We start from the raw sequence: 19,510 nt of genomic DNA, 5'->3' as shown, positions 1-19,510 counted from the left end.
CCACTGACCAATTCCATGACAACTACCACTAAAAAAGTATCTCCTGGCTGGAGAGTCAATACCCTCATTCTAGCAATTCTGCACTAATCTTTATGACTGGTTTACAAGGACTTTAAAATGTGCAGAGAAATGCAAGGACAATCTGGAAGTCTGGATTACTAACCCTTAGCTAAAATAGTCAGCTTTTCCTAACAGATTAGGGAAAAAAATTCCCTTCTCTTTGAGACTGAGGACATCAAAGAAGAGGTGAATGTCTAAAAAAGAAAAGGTTTTTAGGGGGCAAAGGAGAGAAAAGAAAAGAAAAAGGATGTCCCATTTAAAAGACAACTTTGTTTTCTTGTCTTTTCTGGCAAATAAAGGAGGTCATGCTAATTTAAAGGCAAAGATGGATGGATCTTGCATACCCATAGGAGTATTGCTGCGAGGGGAGGATGGCAAGGTGACATGTCTCCTCTTGTTCCTTGGTCTCAGCACTCTGATCAAAGCTTGTTTACAAGAAAAGCTCACTGCAGGATCCTAAAGGGTTAACAGTTAATCATTAAACTTCTTAAGCATAAAATGCTTATTCACAGGATTTGGAAAGGTAGTTAAGAATACACTTCTGACTTTCTGTTGGTCATGAATCACATAAGACACATGTTACTGTCCAGCCTCTATCCCCCAGCAGTAGAACAATAACAACAGTTACTGTTGCACATACAACATGTAATAACATTACTAAAACAAACAAGGACAGAAATTTCTCCTTTGTTCACTTCTGACTCTGTTTTGTAGCTGCATGTCTATCTTGTGTCCCTACTACACATTATCATTCTACCTCTATTACTTCTCTCCACATTACCAGTGTCACAGGCTGGGGCAGAGCAAGATCACATACCGGGCAAAGTAACATCTGCATGTAGATCTTGGACGCTGTGTGGATACAATCCAGTTCACACGTGCAGTATCCGTGGATAATATCCACCAAAGCATTGACTGTGGCTTCAACATGAGTGAGACCTACACAGGAATAAAATTTGGACTGTAATCAACTGTCTTTCCATTTCAGCAGAGAGCGAGATGCTGCATGAAGCAACTTCTGTCTGCAGACTTCAAGCACAATGCTAGCATCATGAATATGTTGCAGTTTCACTCCAAAATGAGCTCACACAAGTCCTGTCTGTCAAAGGGAATACTGTGCATGCCCTAACAGCACCACTCCAGCACCATCCATGAAGTCAAATATAAATGAATCAATCATTAGACCCTTTTTACTAGTACAATATACATACTTTTGAACAAACATTAGGAGTAGATACACCTTAGACAGCATTCACTGCTTCATTAACACCTTAAGCCTAGTCTGGAACACATTTTCTCTGTTTACAAGCTCACAATAAGCTCCTTCAAAATACACAAGCTTTACAACAGCAAAAGAAAAGCTAGCACACCTGGCAAGCAGGCAGGGGCAAGGAAGGCGTTTTTGGGTTTTGATGCATGCAGCTTCCAGAAGTGGTTGACCAGCTGAGTAATAAAGGTGCACCCATCTCCTTCTGATTGTTTCTGGACCTCTTGCCCTTCTTCATTCTCTGTACAGATTGAAAAACATTTGTCAGATACCTGCAGGGGAAAACCTTAACACCAAGTTTACTTGAAATGGCTTTTGTTAGAGGCTCATGACAAGGACTTTGGCATCCTAACAAATGTACCCAATACAATCCTTGTTACACCAAACCAGATACCCTAAGACATGTTCATTTATCACAAGAGAGGAAAAATTCAGATTTCTCTACCTGTTTCTAGCTGTGGCAGCTTTGATTCTGTATAATGGACCAGATTGTTTGGTCTCATAATAGCAATGGATCGAGCAGTGATGACCAGCCTCTGAAACACTTCAGGATCAAGGTCCTTTCCTTCTTTAGTTGAGGAACTCAAATACTGAATGGCTTTACTCAACAATGCTTGATCCTGTAAAGTCAAAGATAACATAGACAAAGAAAAACCAACAGACAAAAGCACAAGGCAACTGAAATACAACTGCAGGACAGATCCCAGGGAAATCTAGCACTTGCTGCTTTAACTCTTGGCCATAGCCATCTAAGAAGGACAAATAATACTAAAAAGTCATCCTGTAATAGAAGAAATCTAACACGTTTTCTTCCCCTCAGGCTTAAATGTGGATGGAAAGACCAGTCTATAAATATAACCATCCAAGTGGTTAGTAAAGGCATCTGGGCATTTACTGCAATTATGTTAGCACATAATCTAACCACTACTTACTCTAGTGTTTTCCTATCACCCTAAGCCAGATGCCTGTGGAAATGGAAACCAGAGCTACACAGTTTGCAAACAAACTTCATGTGTTTGAACTGCCTGATTTCACTAGATTAACTGACATTATCTCTCACCAAAATCTTCAAAAAGCATTTTAAATGCTGAAGTTCTGGTGAAACATAAAGCTAGAACAAGGCAAGCAGCAGCAGCTAAAAGAAAATAAGGACCTTCTGGGGGTGTTGCTGCATGGCAACCATAACTTGGTAAGTTATAGGAGACACTGAAACCCTTGCACAACATTACCTTGTGGTTATGGTACGCTGAGCGGCTGGTGTGCAAGCTAGCCAAGAGGCTCTTGGTTTGCTGCTGGACACTGGAAGGAGCTGGCATGGACAGCAGCATAGTAGCCAGTTCCTGAGCTGCCACCTTATTCTTCTCCTGCTCCCAACAACAGACAAAAAACCTTCTTCAGTACATTTACTGTTGAGGTGATGCATGAGGCTGATCTCTCAGTGTACCTGCAGCTCCCTCCCCTCCTCGCCCTGTGCACAGATGTTTCTGCCTTCCTTCAACACAGTTTTGACAGCCTCCTCAAATTATCATCTGACATTTAAGGACCATTTCACATGCCTATACAAGAAAAGTCCTTTAGAGATTTATGGGCTTCTACTCTGCTGTTTTTGTAAACGAGGTCACTTTACAGCACAAAAAAAATCCCACCAGCCATAAATGCAAATGCTGATTGTCATTCTAAATGAGTTTCAAACGCTTCTCACTAAGTCAACTTTCAGATCAGAGCTCTGTGCAAAACGGATGTGGCTCTCTTCTGTATCAGGCCCCCAGGGCTGCAGGAGGTGCTGCCGATCTTGCCCCTCCTTCCCCCAGCTCTGAAAGCTCAAGAATGTATTCAGAAAGTTACTTGCCTTCTCGTTGACTGGTCCCACAGCAAAGCAGCTTTCCAGTGCTTCTAAAGAACTCACTACTAGCCTGAAGGGAGAAAGGAAAGCAGGCTTGAGTACAGCAACCCTTCTCTCTCCTTAGCACTTTGCTTTATGCAGGCTACAGCCATGAGTAGCTCAGAGACAGCTAACGAATGCCAAGTACAAAATCAAAGCATGATAAAACCTGCCACAGGCACCATGCATATCATTTCATTGTGTTACAGACCAGAGTTAAACCTGGCTCACGCTCACAGACAAACTTAGGACTGCTTTAATAATCCACAGCTGAAAGACAGGGGCTTTTCTCTCCCAAAGAGGATAAAACACTTCCTTACGCAGCCTGCAGCAGGGATAACTTGGATTGTCTTGACAGTACCAATTCACCATGGCCCACAGACGTACAGATGACTGCAGATCAAGGGGTGGAATGACACATGGGAAAAAGCGGAACCGACTTTTCGGAGGGAGCAAGATTCTACTTGCTTGTTATTTTGACACAGGTTGCTCTTCCCAATTTGGAGTTGCAGCCCAAAAGATCCCAGAAGGAAATTAAACTCGGAGCACTGAGTACGTCTCAAGTGAGAGAGATGCTGAAGTCCAAACTTTGGACAGCAGCAAGGCAGGCTAGTAAAGTGCTTGCCCTGAAGGAAAACCTCATTTGCAACTTGAGGGAAAGTTCTGAGTCTCTTCCCTGCAGCACCACCTCATGCCTCACAGTAGAACTACCTGAAATGCCATCTGACACACCAGGAGCAGTGCAAGAATACAGGAGAAAGGAGGGAAGAGACAGCATGAAAGGGAGAAACAACAGCATAGGACTGAATGTGAGGGAAAAGTAAAGACTGTCTGGTGGTGATAAATTAATATGATACTCCCCTACCCGCAGCCACCCTCCATAAAGCTAGTAGGGAAATAAAAGTGGGATAAAAAGAGGAAAGGAGGGAACAAAGAGGAGAGGAGTCTGTCAAACAAGCAACAGTTATGCTGTACACAGCAAAATCTGCAAATTACCTCATCTTTACATTTTGCTAAACCATCTGCCATGCAATGACCAGAATGTAAAGAAGCAAATGTCACTTGAAAAACAAAACAAAACAGAGCAAAAAAAACCCAAAACAGTCAACAAAAGCCACACCATGTGTTCTGTCTCTCTGACACACACCCATTCGTGCAGAGAAAAGGATGGCATACTAACCGGTCCAGGGTGGTTAGGGACTCAGTTTCAGAACTTTGGGGAAGCAAAGAAAAAGGAAAAAAAAAATAAAATAAAAATAAATGTGTAAAGCTCACATAAAAACACCCTAGAACACATTCTAAGCAAAAGGCAAATTAAATGGGGAAATCAGGAAGCTGAGAGAGCGCTCTATACAGTAATTCTTAGCATGGTTCTTTCCCTCTGGGCACCAGACACTTGCCTAACAGCAAAGCAAATAAAGGAGATGCAGGTGACCTAGCACAGAGAAGCCAAGCAGACTGCTTAGAGCACCACTGAAGGTTAGATTTGAAGTGCAGACACCAAAGCTCCCTCTTGCCCATCACTAGTTGTTCCTACTCAAGAGGCACTTTGTAAGGTAACCACACTGCATTCTGCAACATGGGACTATAAATAAAGAGGAAATTTTTTTGTTCCAACTTTTTAAGAATATAATCCCACTGCTTTGGGAAACCAGAAAGCACGTCTGTGCCAAGAGGGACATCTTGTGGAGATGTCACAGAATGAGGGAAGAGAAATTAAAGAGAGGCAAAAAAACCCATGAGCTACCAGACAAAATACTAAAGGATGGCAAAATGGGTCCTTCAGCTGGGATATAACCACCACTACAAGCCCTGAATCTTTATCTGAAAATTTCACTGAGACAAAATGAACCACCATTTCCTCACAGTCAAGCAGTGCATCCCTTAAAATGTTCATTTTCCAGCATTTTCCTCCCTAATCTGTTGCCCTCCTGTCCTTGCTAGCTTGCCAGGCATTCTACAACCCTTGTGGCACAGACTGTATGAGCTCAGGAAAACAACATAGTGTGGATATTTAAAGGAAAGTTCGTTCTAAGTATGTACCCAGCTCACCCTTGTGGTCTGACTCTCAATAGCCATTCTGGGGGACAGATCTAACATTTTCACCACCACAGCAGTTAAACCTGAGACAAACAGGCTACAAGTTGGTAGGAACCACACACCTAAAGCTAGGTCACACACAAAGTTATCCTCAAAACTGAACTTCAGAGAGGCCCAAACTTTGTGAGCTCTAGAGAATGGGAAAGGGGTAGCTTGAAATGAAAAAGTATACCAAGGCAGCAGAAGTATCTTAGCTCTTCAAGACCGCTGTAACAAATGAACTTAGCAACATGAAGCATGCACACAGATCTATCCATCTACTCCACCACATAAAGCAAGTGTAAGCACAAAGCTCTCCTTAGAAGATAATAAGTGAGTTTTAAGCTGCTGTTTTGTATGGCCTTGAGGACAATTCACTAACTCCCTTAAGTTCTCCCAGTTAAGAAAGGCACACAAGTGTATCTAGGTCCCTTCTAGAGCAGCTACTCATTTTCAAGGACTAAAAAGGAGAAAGATTGCAGAAATACCTCTCCAGGACAGTCCCACTGGCAGCAGCAGGGGTAGCTGACTCTGTGTCTCCAGTGCCATTCCCTTGATTCAGGTTTGGGGGACAAACGTTGCTGACTGAAGCAGATGGGAAATCCTCAGGGGGCTCATCAGGCCATCCAAACTGTTCTTTGGTTTTGCCATAAATTTTTATGGAGTCCATCATTGTAACTCCAGCAGGATCCACAGAAGCCCCAACTGCAGTGATGAGAGAAATTTCTTAAAAACTAACAAAACAGTTTCTTGTTAATACAAGCAAGGACAGCCTAATGTGTCATTAATTTACAGCCACTCTGACAATTTGGTCTCCTCCTCAAGAGCACTTTCCTTCTCAATTAAATCAACACAGAATTATTGAGCCAAATTTAGCTTATTGCACATTCAGCCACTACAGCAAGAAACTGGGCCATAAAAGAAGTTATTAAATGTTTACATACACCCTTAAAACTGTTTCTGTGGTAATTTCAAACAAAGACCCTCCCTGCTACAAGGTGAACCAGAAATAGCTTCAATCCTCCCAACCAAAACCAACGGGCAGGCCATAGCCAACGATCAACACAGACTTACTGAAAATGGTGAGTTTTTTGTCAGCCTGCAAGGCTTCCTCACGAGTGAAGGGGAAGTCAAACCAACGAGCCCTGGTCATGTTGAGCTGCATGGTGCGGCCAAAGATCTCCAGGTAGGAGGGTGCCCGCTCTATCGCTTGTGTGCCGATCTGGATCCGCATGCCTGTCATCACCATGGTGCTGTTGTTGTTGGTCACTTCGATGGTGAAACCCCCAGGCTGGAGAAGACAAATTACAGCTCAAAAAAGGTGAAGTCAGAAAGTCCAAAGGTAAGAATCACAAGACTTCACACAGGTGCCTCCGTTGTTTATTGAACAGTATCATGGGATTTGTGCAGGGTCAGTTGAACAATGCAGACTCGTAAGAAAAGCCAGACATCAATTAAGACAAAAATGTCACCTACAGAAGCCCAACAGAGTCCCCAGATTGCTCCATTTACCTTTGTGTTGGCCACATACATGCCAGTGGAATTGAGCCGGTGCTTTATCTGCTGAGCATTGTAAACCTGCAGCAGGTCATTGCCTCCAAACTCAATATCTGAGAGCTGCTGGTTGTGTTCAAAGAAGTCAATAGGGAAGTTCACTTGGCTGGATGTCCGAGTTGCTAAAAGGGAAGAGAGATGTCTTCAATAAAATAAGTTCTAAATAGGCAAAGCTGTGGTTAAAAAAAGCTGCAGAATGAGATTGCTTCCTTTGGAAATGCCTGCGTGAGCCGGAGAACTGTGTGGTTTTATGTGCACCTACAGAAACATTTTACCCACACATAGGCTGTGGGTTAACTGGTGATTGTCAGATGTGCCTCAATAACTATAGAGCTGATCTATCCCTGCCACCTGCATTTGCTACTGCAACCTCACACAAGGCATGCAGAAGTCTCTTACTGATAGCAGCTGCCTTGCGCTTGCGAACTGGCTTCATGATGCTGATGACACTGCTGGGCTGGAGAGAGGGCTGGAGCCAGTAGGATGTGTTCTCTACGTTGGCCATGTAGATCCTCAGGCTGCCATCTTCACACAGAAGGATCATAGTGGTCCTCTGCTGCTCGTTGCAGGCTGTGTGACGGATGGCCACCATGTCCTGAATCTGCAAAGGCAAGCAATGGAAGTCAAGGAAAGGACCTGCCAAACACTGCTTGAAGGAGCAAACTCCTTGTATTAGAACATCTGTGAAGACGTGAGATCTTGTTGATGGAACAAGAAGAAACCACAACTGAAGGGGCAAAAATACAAACAAACTGACTGACCTTTGCTTTAGCTGGCAAGGTTTTAATCTCCTGGATAAGAAAGGTGTCTGGCTTCACCATCACCACCAGTGGGACCCCTGTGGTTTGTTGAACACAGCACACCAAGCCAGGATGGTTCATCACCTCAGACCACTGGCACAGTGCTGGCGAAGTTTTACTCCCACCATTTGAACTGCAGGAGATGAAGGGCAAAATAACATTAACATAAGAAGCACTACAAGTGAAAACACAAAATTCATCACTGCTCAAATCAGTCAAAGCTTTGTCCTCAGCAGGAATTCACAGCACTGCATTAATGAAGAGCCAGGAACGTCTATGCCCTGCTCGGAAGTGAGAGTCACTTTAGTGGACAGAAGGCACAAGCATCCCAATTCACAGCCCGGATTTCTGCCCTGAAAACTAAGGGCAAGACGCTTACTTAGTAACATTTATGCCCAAAACCTAGGCTTTCAATTATTTTTTATCTGAACAGATGCACAGTTCCATGTTTCAACACACCCAGCAGCACTAAGCAACGATTAATACAGTGAAATCTGCATGACTCTGCTCACTGGAAAGAAAAAAAGCTGCAAGAAGACTTAAACTTCACTGAGACCGGGGGGCTCTTGGAACCTGACCCTTCTACAGACCCTCCTCACAACAGTGGCCTTGTGTCAGGCTAGTGAAGAGTCCGGGGCCTAAATGCCCAGCTCTGGCTGTCACAACAGATGACAGAATAGCTTTTTTTTTTGCCAGATTGATAAAATAAGAGATTGGTTTGTCCCAAGGGAGTCTGCAAATAAGCCTTAATATGCACAATACACAAGGTCCACTGGTGCCGAAAGGAAACAAAAGCTTCCTGCTCTGCAGCCTCTGTGCGGGTAGGTAATCCCATCAGTTCCAGCTGCTGCACCAGTAGCAGCTCCACACTGATCAGCAAGGCTGCTCTGAAACCACCTTTCTGCTGTGAAATCCTAGTGGGACATAAAATAAAAAAAGAAAGCATATGTGCCCCAACTGCTGAAGCAGTCAACTTTGGTTTCAAACCATTCTGCAATTAGGGCAGAACAACAGGAAATGTAGCAAGAAATCTTCATTCAAAAAGAGGATCTTCACCACAAGCTCTTACCATTCAGAGCTGAGATGTTAAGAATTATTGGTAAGATTTATTCATAATAAATAAAATTAAACCTTCAAGAGAGCCTTCCACCAGTCTCACCTCTTGATGTTAATTGGGAACAGGCGCTGCACTTCCAGATTGGCCCTGCTGATGGTGGCTGCAAAGGATTTGCCTTGACAGTAACTGAAGAACAACATCTGCAGCACATGGGAGTAATACACTGACACACCACCCCCTGCTACCTGGCCATTGCTGTCCTGCAGGGTCAGAAAGAAACAACAGTCTTTAAGATGAACACACATTCTCCAAAATGCTCTGTCAGGCTTATAAATTTCTCATGACAGAATTCTTCCAAACGCCTGTTCCCTGCTCCCTCCCCACCAGTGAGACAACACAGCCCTAAATGACAATTTTCTAAGCTCAGCTCCTTGGTGAACTCATCCATCAGCTACTTCAAAGGCTTTGGAAGGGGATACTGTGACTGCACATCCATAGGCAGGGCCCTCAGCTACCACATCTACGTGCTTGAATGTTGTATGGCAATCTCCTGTGGAGCATTCCTCATGTTTCCAGCTCACAAAAAAAGCTTTCCTGAGGGCCACCTTCTCATCCATTCCCCTGCTTTGGAGCAGGCTGGGGTAAGATACTGAGTGAAATGTGGATTGATTTTAAAAGTCACCCCCCCAAACTACAGAGTTGATTACTGACCAAAAACCAAATCTCACTCCACCTCTGGAGCCCCAAGCAATGGTCAGGAAACTTTACCCACTCTGGTTCCTGCACCTTTGGAATGCCTCCCTCTGAGAACAGCACTGCTCTGAAGCTATCTCCCTGCTGAGAAATCCTGTATGGGCATGACTTCAGAGCCAGCCATGGAAAACAAGTTCCATTTTCTAGATGAAAGGATCAAGGGGTTTAATTTTCACCCCCACCCTTTTTCACTGCAAGGATATTTCTCTCTTCAGAGGAATGGCAAGCTCATTGATCTAGATCAGTGGGCTTAAAAGAGAGGAAACAAGAAAAAAGAAACCTCTGGTTTCAACTGTAAGACAAACAAAAGAGAGAAAGCCACTGCAGCTGCAAGAAAGTCACCAGTACCTTTAGGTCCTCATGGTTGACTTCAAGCACATTGGTGACATAGAATGGTCCATGCTGGGCACTGCTGGCCTCCTCCATGAGCTGAGTATAGATGTATCCAGCAGAGGACATGATCACAATTATGTTCTTCCCCTCCTCATTGAAGAGGAAAGTGACATCCCTGATTTTGGAACTTGGTAGAAGGAAGTAGAAAGTTGGGCTCAAGGCATCAACTGAGAGGTCGTAAATCTGTGGGAAGAATCAAGAAAATAGTTTACTACTATGAAACAATATAGTGCAAATGGACAAAAGTTGAGACAAGGGAATGCCTACTAGATATTATAGTTAATTTTTTTCTCTTTGGGTTCTTTGGTTTTGTTTTTTCTTACAGCAACAGTGGGAGACCACCACAAATTTATATGTCCAATTTAGTTCTAAGAATAGTATCAGATTCTTCTGCATGCAACTCTACCAAGATGCAGATTCTTAAAGATGACCACTTATCATGAACAGCTGATGATCAAACATACCTTCACAAAGTCTGCAGTCACAATAGCAAGCTCTGTTTGAGATCCTGGCAGCCACACAGCTTTAATGATGAAGTTTCCAGTGGCTAGTTGGGGATGAAGTACCAAATGATCAGAGACTGATCCAGAGCTGCTAAACGTTAACACATGGCAGTCCTGGAGTGATGAAACAAAATTGGGCTAAGATTAGAACAAAATGTTTATAAACCTTTCAAGTCAAGAATGGAGTTAAAAGCCAGCATTCCTCTTCATTCCAAAAATGGTTCATGAAGTAAGAATCTACAATTTCTGCATTTAAGAGGAATGACAGTTTAAAATCTGTAAAGAAACAAACAAAACCCCACAGTGTTTCTTAGCTCAGTTTGGATTATCCACTGTGAAAGCTGAAGCAAGAGGAGTCATTGCTACACAACATTAGTTCTAACACACCAAGTTTCATGTGACTAAACCTTACCTCCTTCGTCTTAAAAGTTAAATTGGCTTAAATACAGTAAGTTTTACTTTATTTGTAAGTAAAACTTATATGCCCCCCTTTTTTTTTTACTTTATATATCTCTTAGGAAAGTCATCCATGAGCTAAAATTAGTGACAAACCTTTGGAGCTGGCTCTCTGCTAGCTCCTCAGAGGAAAGAAATACAGCTGATTTGAGCTGATATTTGCAGCTGCCCAGAAGAGGGTTTGTCAGGCACTTACTTTCAGCCCACACACAGCTAGGTAGTCCTCCTTACAGGGATTCCCAGTCAGGCTCAGGACAGTGAATGGAACGGGTGCAGACGCAAGGCGAGTCAGGGTCAATTTTCTTTTGCTGGAATCTGCTTGTTTGAGCAGTGCTGAGAGCTGAAGGACTGTGATCTGCAGAATAAAATGAATTTAGTTACCCAACCTGGCAATTGAGGGGAAAAAGGAATTTCAGTTTCAGGTCTATCATTCTGTTCCTACAGTTTTCCCTATTTCTGCTTCAAGAACTCCTTTCTCTGAAGCACAGAACTGGAGAATGATTTGGGTTTGAAGGGACCTCCAAAAGTCACCCAGTCCAACCCCCTGCAGTCAGCAGGGACACCCTCACCCAGATCAGGTTGCTCAGAGCCTCCTCAAGCCACAGCTTGAACATCTCCAGGGATGAGGCCTCAACCACCTCCCTGGGCAGCCTGTGCCATTGTTCCACTGCCCTCACAGTAAAGATCTTTTCCTAACATCCAGTCTAAATCTAAACTCTTCTCTTATTTAAAACCATTGCCCTCATCCTATCACTCCAGGCCCTTGCAAACAGTCCATCTCCACCCTTCCTTCTTCAGATACTTCAGGTCACTCCCTGGAGCCTGAACAACCTCAGCTCCTTGTTAAGAGATGTTCCAGCCCCCTGATCATTTTCATGGCCCTCCTCTGGACTCAAAGCAGGTTCTTCTAAGCTGTGCAACACCTCCCAGAAGATCCAAGCCTGGGAACGGATCATATTTTGCTTGCCTATTGAGCCTCCTAAGGCTGTTTCCCTTGATGACCCAACACCCTCTGAGGAGTCAGAGAACTCACCTTGCCCTTTTCATGACTGACAGCCAGGTGCTGCCGCCGTCCATGTGGGGATGAGAGCACACACATGGCCACCCTCCTGAGGACATGAGCACTGATCAGCTGCCGGATCGTCTGGCCCTGGTCCCCGCTGTAGTTCATGCGGACGTTCTCAAAAGCACCTTCTTGAGAGCCAAGAGTTGGGACCTGAGCCATCAGGAGAAGCATACAGAAGTGTATTACTGCAATTTTTCTGTTGAAAAGTGATCCCACCTCCCCGTAACACATCATTCCTTGAGCTTCATACCATCAGCTGATCTGTCATTTCTACTGACTTGTCCAAAGTGTGTAGCTCATTGAGAGCCTGCTGGGCACGGCTGCTGCTCCCCATGGCTGAAGCTTGCTGGAAGTTTATCTGGATCGAGTCCATCAGGAAATTCAGCATCTCCAGCACCAAAGGTGCAAAGGAGAAGTTGGCCTACAAAAAACAGAGAAGGCGAGTGAGGCACAAGAGGCTGCTGTTGGGATTCTTCTCAAGAGCTGCACAAATAAAGTGGTTTTTAAAGCCTGATGACACTTTCATGATCATAAAGAACAGCATAAAAATCAGGCAACTTGGCTGAAATCCAACACAGTTTGCCTCACATTCTCATCATAAACCACTTTCCTCCTAACAGTTAGCTGATAATTATACCTGGGACTGCAATTCCTCTCGACAGCCTTCAACATTTCTACACAGGCTGCTCTTCTTGGGTTTTTCTTCATCAGGGCCTTTCCCCTCACTGACGGTGACCTTGGCTTTCTCTGCAGAGGAGGTGCTTGCATGTCGAATGACACTCTCAGGTACTCTGGGCTCACTCTGGAAGGCAGATTCTTTCATGCTAGAGCTCATGCCACTGCTGGGAGTTCTCTTCACCAATGCCTGGGAATGACAGAGCAGTGCTAAAAGCTCAAACCAGACTCAATTTTACCACTGACAAAACAAATACAGATTGTAACAGTAGCAAGACTAATATAATTTTAAAGAAATGGAATGCAATTCTCTTAGATCTCCATTTTAAATAAAATACACAACAGCATCCTGCATGCCACTCTACACCCAAATGTTAGAAAAACTTTCATATTTAAGAAAAAATTACTTTGTTTGCTGGTAGTGGAAAACATGAGAAATGGTGGTGTGTAGGTTTAGCCAACTTGGAAATTCTGTACAAGTATGTGGAATCCAAGTAGTAGGTAGGACAGAGATTTGCCAATGCACTGATTACGTGCAAAAAATAAATCTCCAGGCAAGCTTAATTTCAGAGGGTTCATCATAAAGCAAGGCCTGCAAGGTTTAGTACTCTTACGCACTTGTATCATGATGCAGTTCACTGAAGAACAGAAACCTCTGCTAAAGACTTTTAAAAACTCAAGAAACCACAGCTTATATGACATGAAGACACTTTACCAGGCAACTGCCATCTTCCTTGGCTCCACAGTCACAGAAGAATGATCCATACTTGGCATAAGAAATCTCATGATCCTTGTGACAAACTTTAGCACAAACTGTGCAAACACCAACCCCATCAACCATCTTGCAAGTGTGGCAGTGATACCTGCACAAAAGATGCCAGATAAGTTATAAATTATAACTTATTAATTATAAAATATAAATTTATTATATATTTATTTACTCATATATTAATTATAAATTATGATGCCTCAGGAAGGCCCACAGGCTGCATTTGCTTCCTTCTCAATGGCCAGAAATACCATGATGAAATTCTGAACATAAGTTTTGAGAGGTTCTTACCAGTGCTGATTCATGAATTCTTTCTGTGTGATGGTGAAGGTACAGAGTTTATTACAAAGAGAATCTTCATCCTGTCAAGAAGAAAGTTGTTTTAGGAAGGTGTTATAGCTACAGCTACAGTAAAGGCATGTGGTACAGCATGTGGTACAGCATGCAATCCTCAGGCACATTTTAAAGCCATCAAGCTTTAGCATCAACTAGCTAAAAGAAGGCAGCTGGTACTAAAGCACATAAGGAGAGGTTTTGCTATTTTATAGCAACTCAGGAGTAAATCAAAGAAAAGAAAACAGTAACAAAAATAATACACAGGGACAACAAATTCCTAAGAATGCATTAATAATAGCTTTTTTCCCCCACTCAAGAGCACTTAAAAGCCTAATAGTTGCTTGTTGATATAAAAAATAGGTACTGACAAAGAAGCAAGTCAGAACGAACTGATCTTACTCCATTTCTTCCTTTCTGTTTAAAAAAAACAAAAAAACCCCCAAAACCTTCTGATGTCAACAAAAGTTAAAAAGACACCAGGTTATGAGATATTCTCTACCAGATCTGACAACTAGGGGTTCTTAACCCAGTCTCACATTAGAAAAAACAACAAAATCTTTATTTACAACCTGAGCAATTTTGATTTGGAAGCTACAAAATAAATCTTCATCTCATCTGCTGCATTAACTGAACACTGCCTACCGAATCTTCAGCTTGAGAGTCCTCCTCCTCCACTGCCAACTCTTCCACCCAGTCTGAATCCACCTCAATTGCCCGTTCCTCTCCATCAACAGAAAGATGACTTGGTCCTTGGCCACTGGTCTGGCTCAGTGCATTAGTGACATCAGCCAGGTAAGAGACAATATGACATGTACACTCCAGGATAGTCACGTGCTATAAAGTAGAGAAGAATGGAAATTGAGAGGCAATACTTCAATCCCCTTGCAGTTGCTCTAAGGCAAGGATATATAACCCTGACCAAAGAGCTTTAAAATTCCCACTATCCAACCAAAACAGGACAGCAGATACAGCACATGCTTGAGATTTATGCCTGCAAGTTAAGCAATAGTCATGTCTTACCTTTCCTTGCATGACATTTGCATTCATTTTCTCTACCACATTCTTCTGAGACAGGTATTTCTTGCTGTAAGACAAAACAGTGGAGAAGACCATTACAGCTAACAGTCTTTGGGAAGTATAAACTCAGTTCTCACCAATGGCTTCAAGCATTCAGTTGGCTTTAACAACAGGAAACATATACATACAGTAATTAAACCACTGAGAGTGGAAAAGACAAGGAAAATAGTGTTAATGAGGGGGGACACAGATCAGCCTCTCTCAGGCACTTTATATTCCAATTAACAAACTAAAAAATAAGCCTGTGTCAGTAACCATGAACTTCTGTTCCCAAATTATTAAAAAAAAAAATCAATCTAAGTCATGCAAATGAACGAAGAGCAGTACACAGTTCACTCTTACCATCTGCCCAGCCAATCAACAGCAGCACCATGAAGCTGGAGGTGTCCAGCACCTTGTCCTGCACTAGCCAAGGTTGCCATCACGACCATCAGTTCAGGAAAGCCTGTGCCATCACCATTGGCCAACATTTCTGTTGCCATTGGAATTAGAGTACTCAGCAGAACAGTGCACACTCCTTCTCCCACTTGGCTAATTAGAAAGAAGAAAAGTTTCAGACATGGCACATCACCTCCTGAGGTACAGCTAAGCCCCACAGCCCAAGGGCACTGACACAGAAGTGACTTCAGGGCAAACTCCATTGGAAAGATGACAAGAAGCCATCAGCAATTCACGAGTAATTTGCACATCTACAGAATAAACCAACAGCACACAAAAGAGATGACAAAAGCTGTAAAATTCACCTGTTTTCCCGAACAATGTAAGTTGTTAAGAGTTGCAGCAGCTGCCTGTTCTCTTGCACAACTTCCAGTTGATCTGAATCTTTGGGTGGGGACATGGTCATCCTGGTCAGCCAGGCCTGGAGACGTGCAGACTCCACACAAGCCAGCTGAGCCAAAGAGCCGCAAAGTCGCAACAGGCTGGGGTTGGGACTCTTCTCAGCTGGTGGAGAAAATAACTACTGAGTGACAGATGCTACAACAAAAGTGTTTGAAGGTGGCTTTCCACTAAAACTGTGAAGCTGTCACCCCCTTTCACAGCTTTTCCTTCCAAGCACCTTCATAATCCTGTCTAATATGAGAACAAGGGCAGAGGCAGGACAGAGGAGATTCAGCAATCACTTACTCAGCTGGAAGAGCTTGGTGAAGAATTTCAGCACTCTGTTGCAGAACTTTGCTGAGAGGTTTTCATTGGCTGTTGCCATCATGATCTGGACCAGTTCTCCACTATATTGAGGGGGAAAAATAAGTCAGCTCTGTAAAAGATCACCCATTTTTTTTTGTTTCTTTTTCTCTTTCACTTGCACTCAGCTGTGTCTGCCCTCAGTTCAAAGGCAAACCAAAGTTCAGGATTTTCTTGCCTATTTTCCCTTTCATTTTTAGAAAGTACAGCCACCAGAGTGCTGCAGTTTGCACTGTTGAACAAGTAGAGAGCAAAACCCAATTGTTGTCACAACTCTAAGTCAGGCTAACACTCCACCTCCACCCTTAAAATTATCAACTTATTGCCTCAAGAAAGGTCTGAGTGAATCTGGGACTTTGCAACTGCTTTATAGACCAACATCTGTCAAAACCTCCCTATAATGTATTTGACAAAACTATCACTATCAGAGAACACTGAATATTTTATTTGGAGTGACTAAGATGTAGGTCCCCTCCCACACAGAAAATCTTTCACACTCTGAAGTGCTGTTTGAAGGGTGGCTCACCCTAACAGATTTTTTACCTTTTTTTTATTTATTTTCCAGTTCCTGTGCAATGGTATTACCATTACTTAGGTGTTGACAGTGACAAGCTTAGATAAAAAAGAAGGGAAATGAAGTCTTTGGGCTACAACTTTCAAGATCACTTCACCTTTCTGAAAAGAACTCCTCCATGGCTTTTCGGGCCTGGCTGCTCTCAAGCTGCTTCTCCAGATGCTGCAAACATTCTTCCAAGATGGACTCATCCAAGCCACTGAGGATCAAAAGACACATATTAACAATAATATCAACAATTCTGAGAGCCAAGAAGTCATTGGTTTTGCAAATATAATTCTACTAAACTTCCCACTAACTGAAAGCAGCTCTCCTTCCAAGTGACAGAAGAAAAATAACTGATGAATCAACATAAACACCAACAAATCCACCAAAAGACCAGAAAAAAAGTCAAGCATGATGCTGTAAGCATGTTGAACAGTCAGAAACATATTAAAATCTAGACTACTCAGCCTCCTCACATTATAAATTCCTCTAAATGGCTCCTCTTTTTACACTTGAAGTCTCTTTTAGTGTTACTCCTCCCTGTTCTCTCCTGTGCTAACCCCCATTCCACAGCATACCCTGCAAGTAAAATCCAATCACATTTACATTCTCTACCAGGTGCAGAACCTCTCCCTCTGAATTACCTTCCATCCACAGAGGATCAGTGTTTAAAAGATGCAGCTATCATTACACCTAATGTTCTGTTTCAGATGGGCAGACTCAACATCTGCACATCAAGCTGATTCCTTCCATACACACAGAGAGTAAGGGGTGAGAAGCACAAATCTGCATAGTTTGCTATGATAAAGCAGGGATCAGCCATCCTTGCAAACAGCAAGAAATGAGACAAAGGAATATAAAGCAATTTAGATTGGCATCTTCAGCTTTGACTTTGTGCTTATATTTACATCATTTTCTATTTGATTAAATGAAAAGTTATCAAAATATATACAGAGCTCGAAGAGATTATTAAAATCCACACTGCCTGCAGGACAGTGCTGAAAATCCTGGTAATGTGCATAAAGTATCTTGTATATTCAGTGTGCAAGTACAGAGGTCTTCCAATAGATAAAAATTAGCTGATTGTTTTGCCTTTCTGTTGTGTTGTTCAAGAAATGACAATGATACTTAGATATATATATTGTAGTTAATTCTCTGTATCCAGCTTCGCCCAAAGAGCACTACAAGCCCCCCACCCAGCCTGTTACCTGTTTGGATCAGAGTGGTGGGCCAGGATGTTATAGCATCCTGTGATCAGCTTCTCATAAACACGTGCCAGGAATTCATCTGATTCTGCAGGGCCCAAGATCCTCTCTAGGGAGTTGCTGCTTATTTCTGCTACACTCTCTGTACTGGCTTCCAACAGGAGTGGCAAGAGGGAATGAATCACTTGTGGTGGGTTCAAATCATCTGACCAGCTTGAAAAGAAAAATAAACAAGTTAATTCTCTATATCAGAGAATCTCCTTATTGGACAAACCAGAAAGCACACAGGCAAAGCACAAGTCTGGATAGGAGTCAGTGATAAAACCTTTTTTAGAAAGCTAAGATAAATGCACTGTCCTAGCCACTTTTCTCTTCAGAAAAATGGTTCTCATTTGGAAAACTCTACATGTTACTTTTGCACACAGAGTTACAATATTCCTGGACAATCACATTACCACATAGTATGGATTTTGGACTTATCTGCAATGTCAGTAACTATTTTTTTGTTTCAGAATATCTTTGACTAAGTCCCTGGCAAAAAAATTCTTTCATTTAACTTCTTCCTCATGCTTTGAAAACATCACATAAGTGAATGATTACAAAACCCCAAATGAATTAAATAGATCTACATTGTCCCACTTTGTAGCTCAGTTTCTTCAAGTCCCTATTTGACAAAATGGACCAAAGGCTTCTCTCAGAGTCTGACTTTCAGAGATACCAGATCAAGACTACCATTCATTTTGAATTTAGAACTGTAAACTGAAAGGAACTCTATTAAAGGATTAGTTCAAAAGCCAGTGCCTGTTCACAAAATGTTCCCCCCAAACAGTCTGATAAAGAGCAGAAAGATCTGTAAGAATAATATAAAAAGCAAGAATACAACATAAAACCATCACTTACACAATGAGATCCCCTGTCAGTCTGACCAGGGAGAGCAGGGTGTGCTTTAAGGAAGCTGCAAGAGGCAGACTTTGGCTGCAGAGAGTACCAAGGTGGGCAGCCTGGACTGCACTGATGTAGCTTTCTGCTGGGATGGTGTCGTTAGCAAAGGCATTGCGCTGAGGGGTGAGAAATGAGCACAAAAATCAGAACCTGTTACCTCAAACAGAAAGACAAACTGCCCACCATTCCCAGCTATCCAAGGAGTTGAGATCACACCAAATCAATTCACGAGGATGGACTCACCCATGAGCCAATGTTTGGAAACTCATTTGTATGGATGTTGTTCCATGACTCACATAACGTCTGCACAGCTGAGGGCAAGTTCTGAACAAGTGTTGGACCTGTGATTAATACAGAATCATAAGTAATTGAGTCATGGGTCCCACTGAATACCAGAATTCTTCTACAAAACTTTAAAAGTACATCATTTGATAAAAACACAGCTCAGTTGAGCTGTAATTCCACTGTGAATTGCCAGTTTCATGCTTTTCTACAGGTCAAAATTATCCCCAAAGTTTGCAAAAGCTTACAGGCTCCTTTTACTTTATTAAAACAGGAAACATGGCCAAATACACTAATTAGCAGCAGTCTTCAACATATCAACATTCCATAATTCCCTTTACTCTACCATGACACCCAGCCCACCAACATGATTACAAGAGTGTTTCAGTAAGCCAGGTAAGCCCCCAGAATAGTTACTCTTTCAAGGTTTGCCCAGCTTCTTCTGCCAGTTGGTAGGAAACTCCAGGGGAAAGAACTCCCAGTTTGCCACTGACAGGATAAAGCACCCATTTGAACAAAATGGTCAAGAGCACATGAGCCATGAAAATGGATGTTGGCAGCACTGTAGAAAGCTTTACCTATAGAAAGAAGGAAATGTGAACCATCCAGTGAC

General features: G+C 42.7%; 1 protein-coding gene across 7 annotated transcripts in view; it reads right to left on the bottom strand.

The window, feature by feature from the left end:
- The window catches only part of UBR4 (ubiquitin protein ligase E3 component n-recognin 4), a 78,288-nt gene that overhangs the window by 40,338 nt on the left and 18,440 nt on the right, over positions 1-19,510 (bottom strand). For 5 of the 7 annotated variants that reach the window (XR_003988468.1, XM_030463633.1, XM_030463627.1 and 2 more), the window contains exons 27-56: positions 18,859-18,956; positions 18,574-18,731; positions 17,677-17,886; positions 16,581-16,682; positions 15,853-15,953; positions 15,471-15,669; positions 15,070-15,258; positions 14,671-14,734; positions 14,293-14,484; positions 13,606-13,676; positions 13,261-13,408; positions 12,508-12,735; positions 12,121-12,291; positions 11,838-12,020; positions 11,001-11,159; positions 10,310-10,462; positions 9,801-10,028; positions 8,802-8,959; positions 7,604-7,775; positions 7,242-7,443; positions 6,801-6,964; positions 6,363-6,579; positions 5,777-5,993; positions 4,390-4,422; positions 3,177-3,240; positions 2,557-2,691; positions 1,773-1,947; positions 1,431-1,568; positions 878-999; positions 405-516 (exon numbers count right to left, since the gene is read on the bottom strand). Coding sequence is in view for 6 of the 7 variants with exons in the window: in XM_030463633.1 (XP_030319493.1) it covers positions 405-516; positions 878-999; positions 1,431-1,568; positions 1,773-1,947; positions 2,557-2,691; positions 3,177-3,240; positions 4,390-4,422; positions 5,777-5,993; positions 6,363-6,579; positions 6,801-6,964; positions 7,242-7,443; positions 7,604-7,775; positions 8,802-8,959; positions 9,801-10,028; positions 10,310-10,462; positions 11,001-11,159; positions 11,838-12,020; positions 12,121-12,291; positions 12,508-12,735; positions 13,261-13,408; positions 13,606-13,676; positions 14,293-14,484; positions 14,671-14,734; positions 15,070-15,258; positions 15,471-15,669; positions 15,853-15,953; positions 16,581-16,682; positions 17,677-17,886; positions 18,574-18,731; positions 18,859-18,956 (4,563 nt within the window). In the remaining variant the exon portion in view is untranslated. The remainder of the gene's footprint in view (positions 1-404; positions 517-877; positions 1,000-1,430; positions 1,569-1,772; positions 1,948-2,556; positions 2,692-3,176; positions 3,241-4,389; positions 4,423-5,776; positions 5,994-6,362; positions 6,580-6,800; positions 6,965-7,241; positions 7,444-7,603; positions 7,776-8,801; positions 8,960-9,800; positions 10,029-10,309; positions 10,463-11,000; positions 11,160-11,837; positions 12,021-12,120; positions 12,292-12,507; positions 12,736-13,260; positions 13,409-13,605; positions 13,677-14,292; positions 14,485-14,670; positions 14,735-15,069; positions 15,259-15,470; positions 15,670-15,852; positions 15,954-16,580; positions 16,683-17,676; positions 17,887-18,573; positions 18,732-18,858; positions 18,957-19,510) is intronic. The other 2 variants (XM_030463630.1, XM_030463631.1) reach the window with 1 other exon arrangement.

This window comes from Calypte anna, chromosome 21 (assembly GCF_003957555.1).
Source record: "Calypte anna isolate BGI_N300 chromosome 21, bCalAnn1_v1.p, whole genome shotgun sequence".
NCBI classification, from domain to species: Eukaryota; Metazoa; Chordata; class Aves; order Apodiformes; family Trochilidae; genus Calypte; species Calypte anna.
Note: the sequence above shows the minus strand (reverse complement) of the source record. Positions and strands in the feature narration are given on the sequence as shown.